General features: G+C 33.2%; 1 protein-coding gene across 1 annotated transcript; it reads right to left on the bottom strand.

The window, feature by feature from the left end:
• Window positions 1–829: 829 nt before the first annotated feature.
• LOC140062249 (uncharacterized) lies at window positions 830–16,544 on the bottom strand. Its single transcript, XM_072108378.1, has 8 exons — window positions 16,197–16,544; window positions 7,254–7,574; window positions 4,664–5,065; window positions 4,172–4,348; window positions 3,607–3,783; window positions 2,996–3,382; window positions 2,655–2,739; window positions 830–2,427 (listed from the first exon to the last, which is right to left on the bottom strand). Exons 1-8 carry the CDS (start codon window positions 16,264–16,266, stop codon window positions 1,737–1,739), a joined length of 2,310 nt encoding a protein of 769 aa, XP_071964479.1. The 5' UTR covers window positions 16,267–16,544; the 3' UTR covers window positions 830–1,736.
• Between the last annotated feature and the right edge of the window lie 249 nt (window positions 16,545–16,793).

The raw sequence follows: 16,793 nt of genomic DNA, 5'->3' as shown, positions 1-16,793 counted from the left end.
TTACACTATACTTACATTTATCATGACATGAGTATGATAGGCCTACGTTATTACGTACAACGTTACATTTTACAAATAAGCCGGTGAAAAATTCTTTTAATTGGTTGTTCTGATTGTGAACAGTAAAATGAAACTCCAAACTTTGATGAGGAATGGGGATATTGAACTATGTTTTTTTTATTGTTTCGCAACCCATTCGTTTTTCCAAAGTTCCAGGAACAACTTTTACTGTGTCGATAAAATGAAACATAAATAAGTATTGAATCAGAACCGGTCTTAATCAAGCTTTATGACTTTCTCTCTGATAAGACAACCATTTGTTTTCTTGTTCGGTGGTAACAAACACTATGTACGTCACAGAATTGAATAATATCTATGAATTATTATAGCTTGTTTACCTTGCTTTATTTTGAATTATCTGAACCTAATCATGTGCGTCGTTGCTTTCAGCCTTGTCTCACTATCAAACTTTATGTGACAAACGATGTGATGTGGCCATATATGGACATGATGACGACATATCACTACCGTATTTGAGCATATCACTACCATATTTGGGCATATCACTACCATATTTGGGCACATCACACATTTTTGTCAAACTAGTTTAATAGTGTAAACAGAGCCTTATAGTTTACTACATGGATATTAGCTGCTGTAGCCGAGTGGTTAAGACAATCAATAATAATACATTACGTTTCTTAAAAACAAGTTTTGTAATGATGAATATTCTTTGCCTCAGACCTACCATCAATTCAAAACGCACTGCAAAGACGTACGCACAACAGATCGCAGTTCGTAGTTAATGCAAACAAACAGTTTAAGTTGAGCAAAATATATTTCTTTTATTATCAACAATGTATACAATAAATAATACAATATTCACATTAAGTTTTTTAAATCATTGTAGACTGAATTGCACCAACATCCGACATCACGATACGTCATCATAATGTCATGTTAGAATTAAATCATGTTATAACGGTTAATAGTCAAAAGCAGTATTATATATTAGTTTATTTGGTACACATTGTGAGAAATATCGTTTACAAATATTATATTCCAATCGTTGATTCATAAGTTGAATAATACAATTTGGTAGAAAAATATATAAATCTGACATGGTACACTGAACAACAGACCTTTGACCTCAGGTCATTGTGGCTCACAGAATGCCATTAATTAGCCAATCACATCAGTCCTTATTTTCCCTCATGCATTTCAGATTTGTTTTAAATTACACTCAACAATTATTATACACTATATTTTCACTATATTTTTTGTATTTACATTTAGTATTTTCACAACATACATGCACGAAACAACAATTTGTATTTAATATTTTTGTTATATACATCAATTCACTCTTGACACTACTGGAAGACTTGCATAGACATGGGACGTTTTATTGAAAAATCTCAATCCATTTATCAAAACCTAATCGGTGGGATTAAGACATTTAATTATAATTACTTTTAAAAAGTGCAAACTGTTAAGATCGTTAAATACAGACGACTGCGCATGCTCAGAAAATATAATGACGAGCTAACGTGGCGCGTAGTAAATCGCTGTTATCAATGAATTTAGTAACGTTACTCGTTACCTATCGACTGGTTAAATAGTGCAAACGGTTAAGATTGTCGAATACAGACGATTTCACGACGATTTCACGACGCGCCACTAGACTGCGCATGCTCAGAAAACATAATAGTGAATCGCAATGAATTTGGTACCATTTATAGTCTCGTTACTTGTTCTTCGTACTGCGCCCAGTACGTACGGCTTGATACTGAGACGTCTGAGGGCGTTCTACGAGATGTCTTTCTAACGACACCGCCGCCGTTTATCGTCTGGTTATCATTTACCGGTAACAGAAACTTAGGGGGCGATTTTTCGTATATTGGATTATCCACACTTAAAGCATCATCTTTGTGAACGTTCTGCATACGCATTTTAGTCTTTTTTGACATATCTACTTTAGCGTATAATGAATCCACATCTTCTGAATTTTGGAAACTGTTCATTCGACTGTGACTTATAGACGTTCGGTCATCTTGTGTTTGAGGAGCAGGTGACATTATACCACTGTTTATCAGAACGCTACTGATATTATTTTTTTCATTAACGACTGCAAAATCTATTCGGTGGTGGTAGGGATCCTCATCTCGTTGGTCCGCCTCATTGCGTCGGTCTGTCTCGTCATGTTCAAAGGCTAGGTTTACCATGCCACCATTGCCATTTGCATCTGGGGAGTCATCAGTTGAATTAGGCGAGTTTCGAGCTGACGGAGGTAGTCCAGAATCCGCTCGACTTCGTGGACTATCGTGTGTGATATCTTCGGGCCAAAGAATGCCCATCATTGATCCAGTCTCTTTACTACTGATGAAATTGATTTGCTTGGAAACTTGTACTTTTCCTCTTTTTGGTCTGCGTAAAAATATCATATAAAATATTAGATACAATCTACTAAACTAGAAAACAGCCCAAATCAAGATTTTAAATTTCGATTTAAAATAATAAAAACAATTTGAGATGCAAAGGAGTTAAATGTACAGTAGATTAATCATAATTATCGAAAAAAACAATATTTGATCAAAAAATTGCTATACGTTATATTTATTACGAGTATTGGTAAAAACAAATACAGTACTTACGAATTAACACACGCAACGGTAAATATAATCGATAGTAAAATTACTGAAAACACACCAGCACCAATAACAATCAGTATCATGAAATCTATAAAGAGCAACAATAAATGAAAGTCAATTAGGAGTAAGAATTTCAACACAAGACATGGAGATGAATTCTGAATAAGTCTTTATCGACATTGCTGAGATAGAAGCCATAAAGTTGTATTTGATAGCAACTATGAATTCTTGATAGCAATCAACCACAGAGTTGCATCTGATGGAAACTATAAAGCTACACTGCATAGGCTTCAGTACAAGCAATAACCATACCTGGTGTAAGAGGGAAATGGTATGTTTCTTACCTGCAGGAGATTTGTCACTTTTGGCCTTTTCATTAAAACCTTCACTAGTTGTCGGTATATTATCTTGTGACGTCACATCTTGATCAGATGCTGATTTAATATTGGTTACCAAATTGGTTATCGAAGAATCTCCCGTATTCCATAGATTTGTTATTGTTTCTGCTATAGACGTTTTTCTAGGGTGAAATGTTTGTGGTCTAGTTTCTTGTTCAGTTGTAACGTGTTTCCTGGTTGTCGGCAATTTCATTGTTGGATATGGTGGCATTGTTGTTGGGCGTGGTGTAGTCACATATCTGGGTGTGTTTCGAGAATCCGTTGGACGTCCTGTGGCTGCTATTGCAGTGAATTGTGGTGCCGTGGTTGCATAGTTCATGACTCGAGTGGTGGCTAAAAATATTAACATAAATTATTTAAAATAAATAAAACAAATATAAATATAACATCTAGGTATGGTTAAGCAAAACATTTACAAAAATGAACATAGATATAAAACGAAAAGCAATAATAAAAGCATTCAATGAACATGTATGTTGCATAAAGGTCGGTAATACAAATAAATACTATATACTTGAATTGTATATAATTAAAATGAATAGATTATATGAACTTACGTCTTACACAATATGGAGGTTGGCCAGACCAAGAGCTACCTGCAGTGCACGTTCGAATTTGTTCACCCATCAACAAGCCATTGTCACGACAGAAGTACATCACTGTATCTCCAAAATAGTATGGTCCAGGGGTTATTGTCATATCGGCAGTAATTTGAGGTGGAGGACAGGACACAACTGGAAAGACAACGAGATTCATTGTGGAAAACAGTAAAACATGTAAACAGTTATAATATAACCAATAATCTTAGTTTCTGACCCTCTTTTCATGGCACGGGATGTTTTTTTAATAAACCACAATACTTATGTATGTTTACCACTTTTAAGAATAATAGTGTAGTGTGTAAGCTATGGAAAAATAGTATGTATATTATGTAATAATAATTAATCTTGAATCTTTTATTTCGACACGCGTTAAACAGTAATTAGATGATAAATAACCCAATGCTTTCTAAACTGACCATCCTATACTGTATGTGGCAACATACGTACAACAGTCCTGTTGATGTGAAAACCCCAAGATCAACAACCAAGCTATAGAGAGCCACTAGCTTCAAAGACTTACCAGTACAACTAAGAGCCATTCCTGACCAACTTCCATCAGCTTGACATTGTCGACTGACACTACCCGATGACGACGTAAACCCTTCCAAACATGTATACGTAAGTATACTAAGATACGAGTAAGAATTGACACTTATTTGTACACCCTCCTGTGGTGTAGGAGTGGGACAAACCACGACTGCAAAGAAAAAGAAAAGAAAAAGAAAAATAATAATAAATAGTATTATAGAAAAAGCTGATTAGAAATGTGGCACCTATTTGCCATATATTCCTCATTGAAAAGTTGTAAAATCGTTCCTTTTCATTTTTTTAGCGAATGCATAAACAAATTGATAGATATGCCTCCATTGAATTATAGTGTTTTTAAACAAGCTTACATCACAAATTCAACATACCTTGAATTGTTGACACGATAAATTATGAATATACTGTGTTAGTAAAGACATTCATTTTGTTTCATACTTAACATTAAATGTCAATTGTGTTTACATACCTTCACATATTGTGTCTGATGAATTATAGCCCCAAGTACCATCAGCCTGACAAGTGGCAAGAAGGACGTCACTCAAGCTAGTGTACCCGACCAAACACGATAATGCGTACCGTTCACCAGCAATATTGACGCTACTAACATACTTTTCAATTGGCGCTGGAGCTCCTCGATTACTGTCCATTCCCACAATGGGTTCGTTACACACCGCTCGGCACTCTGGAGGAGGAACGTTCCATTGCCCCGAAGACAAACATGTTCTGTTTGGTTCCCCAAGCAAGAAAGCCGTGTCATCGCAAATATATGAAATTGAATCGCCTTCAAAATATTCTAATTTTTCAACAGTTAATATCCTTCCATTTACAACAGTACCTGGCTGTGGACAAGTTGGTGCTTGGTATAAAGCTATAAAATGAATGTTACAAATTATTCTTAATAATAAAGACATTTTGAGGATTATATCAGGTAATTGTAAGTGTTTTTGTAAAAAGAATGTGAATAAGATAGTTAGGCCTATAGGCCGATTTCAAATACCAAGAACTAATTTAATCAACAATAAAATGTATTGGTATTGTTAATTTCTTTACACACGTACGCGGGGAAGTAATAATAATTATCCTTTATTAATTCTAAAATTACAACGTATTCAAATTTAGATGTTATAGTTATGCAAATCAGGGTCATATTGACTAGTATTATATCTTACAAAGTTAATTCAATAAAATTTATTTTTTATTGTCAGGAAGTCGTTTTACAATTGTATACAATAGGCCTAAGGGTAGCAATGCAATTATACAAGACGTCTTGTATTGGAAATCGTTTTGAAATTGGTGTTTTCTGCCAGCAGAAAACGTGAAATATAGATAATGGAAAATGTTGCGGTTTTATTCAAAGGCGGAATTCAGTCTGTGAAATCGATTTTCCCAGGTTGAATAGCACTCTGAAATATTATTATAACAGTATATATACAGAACAAATACAGGTATTGGAAAAGGGTAAAAGGCGGCATGTTTTCAAAGAAAATATTGTCCCCCAGGTCGAGGGTGCATATTTATATATGTTACGTCACAACTTTCGGAGTTTGTTTTTTGTAACGAGTTTGATATTCAGTTGATTAAACATTTAATTATTTCGACTGTGGTAATACAAGGAATGTTTCTACAGTACTGTGTCTAGTGAGACTTTATTCTTTCGATAAGCTATGCCCGGTACCAACTGTTATGTTTAAAGAGTCGCTCCGGGTACAGGTTTCTTGCAACATCATGTCAGCAGAAAAACAGAATGAGCATCATGAACAAGACTCATTCTTTTAAAATGATTGTAATAAATACTTGTCCAGTATATTGCTGTAATATTGGGATTCACTGGTTTTACATGACTTATAAACTTACAAAACCTAAAATTTGAAACTATTTCTTGGAAAAAAGACCCTTAAATTTACAGTACATAATTTTCAATTTTACAGTGAATAATCCTATAAAATTACAGAAAAGTCCTGTAGTTCAGGGTAAAATAATTGGGTTTATTGCCAATTTTGTTGCCAAGGTTTACATTTTATAACAAATAATATAATTATTTAACTCGGAAGTACCTTTTAATGTTAATATCATTTACATTATTTAAAAAAAACCACAATTATACATTACATAGAGTTATCCTTATAACCTTCTAAATGTCGCATAGAAACAAGGACGTGGTGGCGATAAAAGGCTGTATATTACTAATTAGTAAGTGAATGACCAGGCTTCAAATAATATTTCATATGGCACTTGATATGCTGTGAAAATTCTAACCCTTTTGTTAATCTGCATTCAAGTTCAGATAATTACCACCATAGCCCGGTAATACAAATGAAGGCAGATGGAGTTAAGAAAGGAGTGAACGTAGTAAATGAATAAATACTAGGTCGATGGATAGATTTATTTATTTGAACCATATTTAATGAGGGTGATCCATCCAGCAATTGCTGATAATTATTTGGGTCCTTCAGAACAGATACAATACACAAAATAAAAGCCTATAAATAAAATAAATTACATTAGAATTAAAAATCTAAATTAAAAAAAATGGAATATAGAAAATAACTGATATGTTAAATTAAACAAAAATAATAAATATAAATAATTATCTAATATTTTACAATTTAAAGTCTGGAAAGGGATTACACAGTTTGGAGAAAAATCATAAGTCGTCTAGTTTTGACTGAGGAAAAGGATAATGAATTGCGGATAGATAGAGGAAGATCATTGTAGAAATGGATATGGTGAATGTAGTCAATGGAGAAATAATGGTAGATATTGTTATTGTGTTTTTATATTGTTGGGCCTAATGTGACAAGCACATTGCAAGTCCATGTGTTTTTGCCCAAATAAAATTGAAACGAGTGACTTTGAATATCATTTCATTTATTTGTTCAACATCATGTCCTGTGACCCCAAAAGCAACAGAGTCACCCGGGCCACAACAGGAATTGTATGGGGCCCTAGAAGAACTTAACTACATACAATTGAAAATCAAAATACATACAATAGAATAGGGAATAATAAACAAAACAAAAACAGTTTCCCCCCAAAAAGCAAATGCATAAACTTACTGTCATACACCGAATTTCTGTAGACATCTCCGCATATCTGTGAGCTGTTACCTACACAAGAAATCGAGCATGTATGTTCACCGTATTGGCTAAAACTTGCTCCTGACGTGCCACAGAAACACTGGTTTCCAGCCTGCAAACCAGCATATTGGTGCTGTTTAGATCTACACAGATCTGTGCAAAAGTCAACAGTCATGCTACCAGTCTGGCAATAAGGCGTGCCTGCTGAACAGACGGTGAAACAAGGTGGTGCGCATGATGTCAGATCAGGCAAAGCTCGTATTTGATCGTCCCAAAAACATCCCAATAATTTATAGTTACCTGTATACACAAGATAAAATTAATATTACATTATAATATTATTAAAGTAGTAGTATAGTAAACTAATCTCTAGTTAGAAATCTTACATTTTAAAAGTACATCCTAGGAGATTAGATGCTAGGTAATGATGAATGAAAATGAAGCATATGAATAATTAGGCATGTCATAGGACTATACTTGCGAGACGACAAAATCAGATTTCTTAAAAGAGATTTTCTGCTGTACCTGGTTATGAAATAATATGTTTACTATTTATAAATATTTTTAATTCGATTATTCAATACGTTAAATATGTATTGTCCCCCAAAAACATGAAAAATAAAGATTAATACAGTACAATCAGACTTTGAATAGATTATTTTGTAGTTTTAATCAAGTTAAACACATCCGTAGAAAAAAAAACGGAAACTTATAACTTCAAAATAAATGTTTAACTTCAACCAAAAACCCACTGGCTGGCAGCCAATTTTAATATTTATTTGCTTTAAATTACAGTTTTTTAGGTAAATACATTTTGTTTTCGATCTAATTTTTTGGTCAAAGTGGATAACTATTAGGCTACATTAAAATGGCATATTCAACAAAAAATGTTTTGAATTATTTTTTCAGGGGGAAAATACATCTTTAATTAGTTGTAAAGTTCATGCAACGCGCAGTTTCTAAGTCGAACTTCATGTACATGAATTGTTGTTGCCTTTATAGGCCTATTTGTATGTTTATTCTCATTTTATCACCTTCAAATCAAACACGTCATTTACATAGTTAACCACAAACATTACTTAATTTCAACTAATAACTTGATTTGTCAAATCATTATGTGTACTCAAACGACGACCTTTAAAATTAAAGGATAGCTATTAACAATAAGGGTGGGTAGTTCCTGAGGTCAAACCAATTGCTAATTAATACAAATTGCTATTAAACGATGACATTGAAAACAAACATAAGTTGTTAGACCTTACGCTATATTTTCAATAAAAACAATTACGTAATTTCCTTGGGTACACATTCGTAAACAAGAAACGACATTGTTGCGTCAAAGTATAATTAACCGTTTCCTACATTTCATTAAAAATACGTTAGGCATACTTAGAAACAATATTTACAGTTTACAATGTTTGTTTAGAATTCATTTTAAGATGCCAGTCATTTTGAAAGTAATCATGATTGTTACTGTACAGTAGTTATTGTAGATAAATATGTATAGATAAACACAATATCGTATTTTGAATTTGTGTTGATGACTACACGTACATGTTGTAAGGTATTCGTTAAGACACCACGTATATATTTCGTACACAAAAATAACACCACATTTGGATGATTAATGTATAAATTACATGAAATCAGTAGCAATATCCTTATTTATCATAAATGCAGTTTTATTCAATTATTTGTCTTTATCGGCATCTTCTTCCTCATTACTATCGTTAATGTGAATACCACGATTAAATTATTTAAAAAATCTAAATTAATTTAAAAATCAAGTAATAATGCTATCAACATCACCGTCATCTAATTATTTAATTAATAGAACATTAGTTACGTCATCCAGTTAAACATTTGGAAGAGTCGTTGATATGGAAACGGCGAGTGAATTAATGTAAAGTACCGTATTCCACGAGGCCTTATAGTAGGATGTGACGTAAGCAAATTCACTTAAGATTTAGACTCTAGAATAAAAAATGTTATGTATTCATTATCTGGTAATTCACCCGGATGTGCTGAAGTTGCGACTGGTATGTCACAATTAAACCTTTCCGTAGTACTGAATTTAGCGGCCATCAACGTCCTAATACTACAATACAGTAGATTCATATATTAGCAAAATACACATGTTTAACTATCTAAAGACAAGGACAATATAATTCAACTTCAAATTTCATTAAAGCTCTGTCTAACTATCAAACTTTATGTGACAAAAAATGTGATGTGCTCATATATGGACATGATGATGTCATATCACTACCATATTTGAGCATATCACTACCATATTTGGGTAAATCAATCATCAACAAATTAGTAGTGTTGACAGAGCTTTAAAGATAGCAAAGTGAATGTCATTAGGATAAAATGAATTTGATGCCAAAAATACTTATTTATATATTTTGTAATTGATGATGATTATCACATTCAATTTAATCACAATAGGATGATATATATTGAAGATGGTAATAGACAAGGCCTTGGCCTCAAACTTTATTGCGATTATGAAAAAAAATCATATGTTTAAATAAACAGTTAAAAAAATAAGGGTTTACATTCTCGACACTTCACAATGAAACGGAAAACAATAGTTGAGAAGTATTGGAAGGTGATAACGAATCCTTGGCCTCAAATATTACGATATGTTTTTTTTAATATAAAAAAAAATCCCATGTTTAATAAACAGTAAAATATGAATTACTATTCTCGACATATCACACTGAAACGGAAAACAATAATTTATAACAATTTGTTTACAATAGTACCAGTTCACGATGGCTCTATCTGTCTATATACTGCAAATATAATTTATGAGGATTTCCCTTATCAATATTCATCTATATGCTGTACCGTAAGTACATGTTTTAATATGTAATGTTTTATTAATGTTATTAAGGGGATAAAAATACAATAGTATATAATTATATTTTTGTTATGTGTTTCTATTTGAAATTATGTATGACGTAATGGTAGATTTCTGAATTGAGCATTTAATATTTAAAAAAATGCTTTTCACAGACTACTAATAAATAAACATAGTGTAAACATCATTCATTATCTTAATTATTTTAAAGTAATTGTTGATGTTATGGTTTATTTTTTACAGTATATATTATATTATTTCCGGAAGATTACTATTTTAACGTCATCATTAATAACAAGTATATCATCAAAACGTGCTTGAGTGTCAATTTGAATTGGAGATTTTAATGTATTTTTTAGAAAGACTTGATATGTTATCGAATTCTTAAGAAGGATTTACATTTTCTATTGTTTACGTGGATTCCGGATATTTCTCTGATTTAATACTATTTTTACATGTGTTGATATAAATCAAAATAATCTATACTAATTCAAATGCCGAATTTACGTAAGACTACACACAGTGATATCAGAGGAAAACAATATGCTCCGCCTCATAATTTGAATCTGATCTGGTTTAACCCCTCATATCCGTTTTTACATAGACATATTTCATTTTTTTTAGACAGTACCTCTAACTGATAAAATACGAATACGTTTAGTCTGGGATCATTACAAAAGTCTGTAAAATTGTATATTAATAAAGGATCAGGGTTACTTGTATATTGAAGTGCTTTTGTCACGCAGTACAAAGAATCCATAGTGTGAATACTAGACAAAGTGGATAGTTCCGTTTTTCTATAGGCCTACATAATGCACCCCTGGCCACCGATATGACATTTCTTGATCCACCATTGACAGTATACATACAGTAACACACAGTTACAACAAAGACTTCATAGTGTGAATACTAGACAAAGTGGATAGTTCCGTTTTTCTATAGGCCTACATAATGCACCCCTGGCCACCGATATGCATTCCTTGATCCACCATTGACAGAATACATACAGTAACACGCAGTTACAACAAAGACTTCATAGTGTGAATACTAGACAAAGTGGATAGTTCCGTTTTTCTATAGGCCTACATAATGCACCCCTGGCCACCGATATGACATTCCTTGATCCACCATTGACAGAATACATACAGTAACACGCAGTTACAACAAAGACTTCATAGTGTGAATACTAGACAAAGTGGATAGTTCCGTTTTTCTATAGGCCTACATAATGCACCCCTGGCCACCGATATGACATTCCTTGATCCACCATTGACAGAATACATACAGTAACACGCAGTTACAACAAAGACTTCATAGTGTGAATACTAGACAAAGTGGATAGTTCCGTTTTTCTATAGGCCTACATAATGCACCCCTGGCCACCGATATGCATTCCTCCATTCCACCATTGACAGTATACAATACATACAGTACTAATGACAATGTTTAATAATTTGACATTTTGCTAATGAATCATGAGAATAATGATGTACTAGCCCTACAGGTAATTAACTGTCAAATACAGAACAATGTGAATATAACAATGCACTGGGACGCATTTTAATTAGTTATAGTAGTATAGCTATATAGGTATGTATCTTAGCAACACTGCCATATTTCAAGTAAGCTGCGCAATTTGCATTCTGTCGATATTTTTTATGAAATCATTTCAAATTTGCATGTACTATAATTATACACTGTACAAAAAATAACGTAGTGGAGGAATACAACAATTCTCAATTATACTGGAACCAATATGGTTGTTAAATTGTATTTTCTGACTGTTGTGTACTCTGATAAAAAATCAACATACGTCATTTTAAAAACAAAACCAATCTTTAGCAGATAGAAGAGACATTTTGTTATTACAGTATTATTATTGTCATGGTAATCATAGAAACCTACTTACGCCGTAAAATAATGACATTGATTAAGGAACCTAATTTGCATGGCAATTTTTTTTTTATTGGAATCAATATGCTCGTGTTAAGTTGTGTCAAAATCAGCAATATTATAAATATTATCGGTTTTGAATTTTTAATAGCAATATTTTTATTATTTTAGTATTTTATAATAATAGATACACTTGTTGATTGCTCCAATGAGCATAAGGATAAAAGCATAATTCAAATATACTGGTCGTCGTAACCATCGCAACGCTATTGTTTACCATTTACGAATGAATAGTAGATAAATACCAATTATTCCAGCCAATACCCAAGAGCTCTCGTATTAATTCAGAGTGATTAGTAACTGGCTTGATGGTTTATTCAGAGTGATTAGTAACTGGCTTGATGGTTTATTCAGAGTGCTTAGTAACTGGCTTGATGGTTTATTCAGAGTGATTAGTAACTGGCTTGATGGTTTATTCAGAGTGATTAGTAACTGGCTTGATGGTTTATTCAGAGTGATTAGTAACTGGCTTGATGGTTTATTCAGAGTGCTTAGTAACTGGCTTGATGGTTTATTCAGAGTGCTTAGTAACTGGCTTGATGGTTTATTCAGAGTGATTAGTAACTGGCTTGATGGTTTATTCAGAGTGATTAGTAACTGGCTTGATGGTTTATTCAGAGTGATTAGTAACTGGCTTGATGGTTTATTCAGAGTGATTAGTAACTGGCTTGATGGTTTATTCAGAGTGATTAGTAACTGGCTTGATGGTTTATTCAGAGTGATTAGTAACTGGCTTGATGGTTTATTCAGAGTGATTAGTAACTGGCTTGATGGTTTATTCAGAGTGATTAGTAACTGGCTTGATGGTTTATTCAGAGTGATTAGTAACTGGCTTGATGGTTTATTCAGAGTGATTAGTAACTGGCTTGATGGTTTATTCAGAGTGATTAGTAACTGGCTTGATGGTTTATTCAGAGTGATTAGTAACTGGCTTGATGGTTTATTCAGAGTGATTAGTAACTGGCTTGATGGTTTATTCAGAGTGATTAGTAACTGGCTTGATGGTTTATTCAGAGTGATTAGTAACTGGCTTGATGGTTTATTCAGAGTGATTAGTAACTGGCTTGATGGTTTATTCAGAGTGATTAGTAACTGGCTTGATGGTTTATTCAGAGTGATTAGTAACTGGCTTGATGGTTTATTCAGAGTGATTAGTAACTGGCTTGATGGTTTATTCAGAGTGATTAGTAACTGGCTTGATGGTTTATTCAGAGTGATTAGTAACTGGCTTGATGGTTTATTCAGAGTGATTAGTAACTGGCTTGATGGTTTATTCAGAGTGATTAGTAACTAGCTTGATGGTTTATTCAGAGTGATTAGTAACTGGCTTGATGGTTTATTCAGAGTGATTAGTAACTGGCTTGATGGTTTATTCAGAGTGATTAGTAACTGGCTTGATGGTTTATTCAGAGTGATTAGTAACTGGCTTGATGGTTTATTCAGAGTGATTAGTAACTGGCTTGATGGTTTATTCAGAGTGATTAGTAACTGGCTTGATGGTTTATTCAGAGTGATTAGTAACTGGCTTGATGGTTTATTCAGAGTGATTAGTAACTGGCTTGATGGTTTATTCAGAGTGATTAGTAACTGGCTTGATGGTTTATTCAGAGTGATTAGTAACTGGCTTGATGGTTTATTCAGAGTGATTAGTAACTGGCTTGATGGTTTATTCAGAGTGATTAGTAACTGGCTTGATGGTTTATTCAGAGTGATTAGTAACTGGCTTGATGGTTTATTCAGAGTGATTAGTAACTGGCTTGATGGTTTATTCAGAGTGATTAGTAACTGGCTTGATGGTTTATTCAGAGTGATTAGTAACTGGCTTGATGGTTTATTCAGAGTGATTAGTAACTGGCTTGATGGTTTATTCAGAGTGATTAGTAACTGGCTTGATGGTTTATTCAGAGTGATTAGTAACTGGCTTGATGGTTTATTCAGAGTGATTAGTAACTGGCTTGATGGTTTATTCAGAGTGATTAGTAACTGGCTTGATGGTTTATTCAGAGTGATTAGTAACTGGCTTGATGGTTTATTCAGAGTGCTTAGTAACTGGCTTGATGGTTTATTCAGAGTGATTAGTAACTAGCTTGATGGTTTATTCAGAGTGATTAGTAACTGGCTTGATGGTTTATTCAGAGTGCTTAGTAACTGGCTTGATGGTTTATTCAGAGTGATTAGTAACTAGCTTGATGGTTTATTCAGAGTGATTAGTAACTGGCTTGATGGTTTATTCAGAGTGATTAGTAACTGGCTTGATGGTTTATTCAGAGTGATTAGTAACTGGCTTGATGGTTTATTCAGAGTGATTAGTAACTGGCTTGATGGTTTAGGACCTGAATAATAATTCAAGTGGATTCCTCAAACGCTGACTAATAATAATGATAATAATCATAAATTATTATTTTATGCAATGGATGGTAGTAGATGATCTTTTAATCCTGGCTATTGTTATTGTCTTTATTACGGTAGTGGAGTAGCCTACATAGAAAATACATATAGCAGTTCACACACAGGCACACACTGTTCGACGCTGATTAACGCTCCGTTCACACTCAGCCCGAATTCCGATTCGATTCCGATAATATCCTGGCTCATTGTGAACGTAGAAAATGACGACACACATTGTAGACCTATTTCATTTTTTAGACAGATAAAATTCGAATAGGTTTAGTCGAGAACCATTACAAAAGTCTGTAAAATTGTATTAATTAATAAAGGAGCGGGTTTACTTGTATTGCTTTTGTTAAGCAGTTACGACAAAGACTTCACAGTGTGAATGCTAGACAAACTGGTATAATTGAATTGAATCAACGTGGGAAAATACCTTAAATTGGAAAAGGTTAAAAATAAAAGGCTGTTATGAAGCCGATTAGAATAAAGATCAAAATACAGGTAGCACACTGTTTAATAGGCGCAATAATAGATAATAATACCACACAGCACAATTACCCATTGGTCCGTAAGTGGTGGTTTTCATATATTAGACTGATTATCAAATCAATCTTTAATAAAGATAGGCATTGATGTTTATGAAAGCTAATAAATGAAAATATTGAACAGGCGTATTACACTGTCATGACACTTATATTACTTAATTGGATTCCTTTAGCACGAATGGCGAAATATGATTCAAAATTGAAAATATACATCTAATATTCATTTAGTCAATTTTACAAGAAACCATGATAAAGTTCTTGAAATAGAAAAAGACATTTTCGTATATGATAATGTTATTACCATATAGGTTTTTTTACAGACGTTGCTAATAACATTGGTTTTTTTTAGCCCTACTCTTTTAGGCATATATACATTGACAGAGTGTTAATATATTAACCATTAACTGCATGCATGCATGTAATATACCACACAAGTGCCACAGTGTAAAAACATTTTAATTCGATTTCATTTATCCGTTATGTTATCTCTTTGGCAACCTTTCCTATTTGACAATATTAATGTCGTGCAACAATAACACGATGAAACATACAGGATATAACCTTTAACAATAGAATATCTACTGTACAGTGGACAGGAGGCCTATGATGATGAAGTAGCGATAATGTTTCATAAAATAGACATTATACTGTGATAAATGCAATTACAACGTAGAAACGAAAAAGGGGATCACTTTTATGGTTTGGCGGATCCGTTGTATAACTCAAAACGTCTAATCTGTATCATTAAGATGTGGCTTCAAACGAAAGATTTGTTTAATCCTTCTAAGTTTGTATACATTCTGTGTCCTCCATATTCAAAATTAATCATTTAGTAGATCTTACTCCCAAATGTGGAAATATGCCTACCTTTATACCAAAGTAGGTTTAATTAAAGCTCAGGCTATTGTCATAATGATACACATTTTAAACAAAATTATAAATTTATTTTTATATGTCCACAAACACGTGATATTTAGCTCTATCCTGCAGATGTTACGGTTTAGAAAATTCAAATTTTGCTAACCGATTACTTATTTAGAACATACTTTAGAAATGTACATTACTATTGAATTAGCAAGGTCTATTAAGCTGATGCTATTGTTAAAGTGCTTACAATTTGAAGGCATAATACTAATGTACATATATTACAACCTGCGTTCTTACCTTGAGATTGGACCGATGGTAACACACATAGTAACAGCAATGCTAGGCTAAACTGATACACATCAGCCATCGTAGCTACAATAACATCCCTTCTTTAGACTGTTTCTTCAACAATATCTTAATCAGCTGTGAGGTTAAGAAGAAAAATTAATACGTTCGAAACTTAACGGTTTTTGTCGGTCGCATTCACCTATTAAGCGATTACAAATCCTTTACATGGTCTGTTGGTAGATTGTTCAACACGTATTGTTGTTGCTTGATATTTGAATAAGAAAGGACGGTATTTTCTCAAGCATCTATATGAGCGACGTCGTACTCAACATTGGTCGATAGAGTTCATGGGCGGATAATACTCATTTTATTGTTCACACTTGCAGCATGTTAGTCGGATATTGTTAGCCTAACTGCTTTACAATCAACACCTTTCTCGCCCAAGTGCACTGTGACCACTCCCATTCGCGCTAATAAAATGAACCGTTTGTTACGTGATAATAATGATCTCGCACATTTTTAGTAAAACGTTTTTATAATGACTCATTCACACGACAACAGCTGCTTAACAATTAGCTGTAATAATTAGAAAATAGGAAAAGTCCC

This window comes from Antedon mediterranea, chromosome 11 (genome assembly GCF_964355755.1).
Source record: "Antedon mediterranea chromosome 11, ecAntMedi1.1, whole genome shotgun sequence".
Lineage (NCBI taxonomy): Eukaryota > Metazoa > Echinodermata > Crinoidea > Comatulida > Antedonidae > Antedon > Antedon mediterranea.
This window is presented reverse-complemented; position numbering and strand designations above follow the sequence as displayed.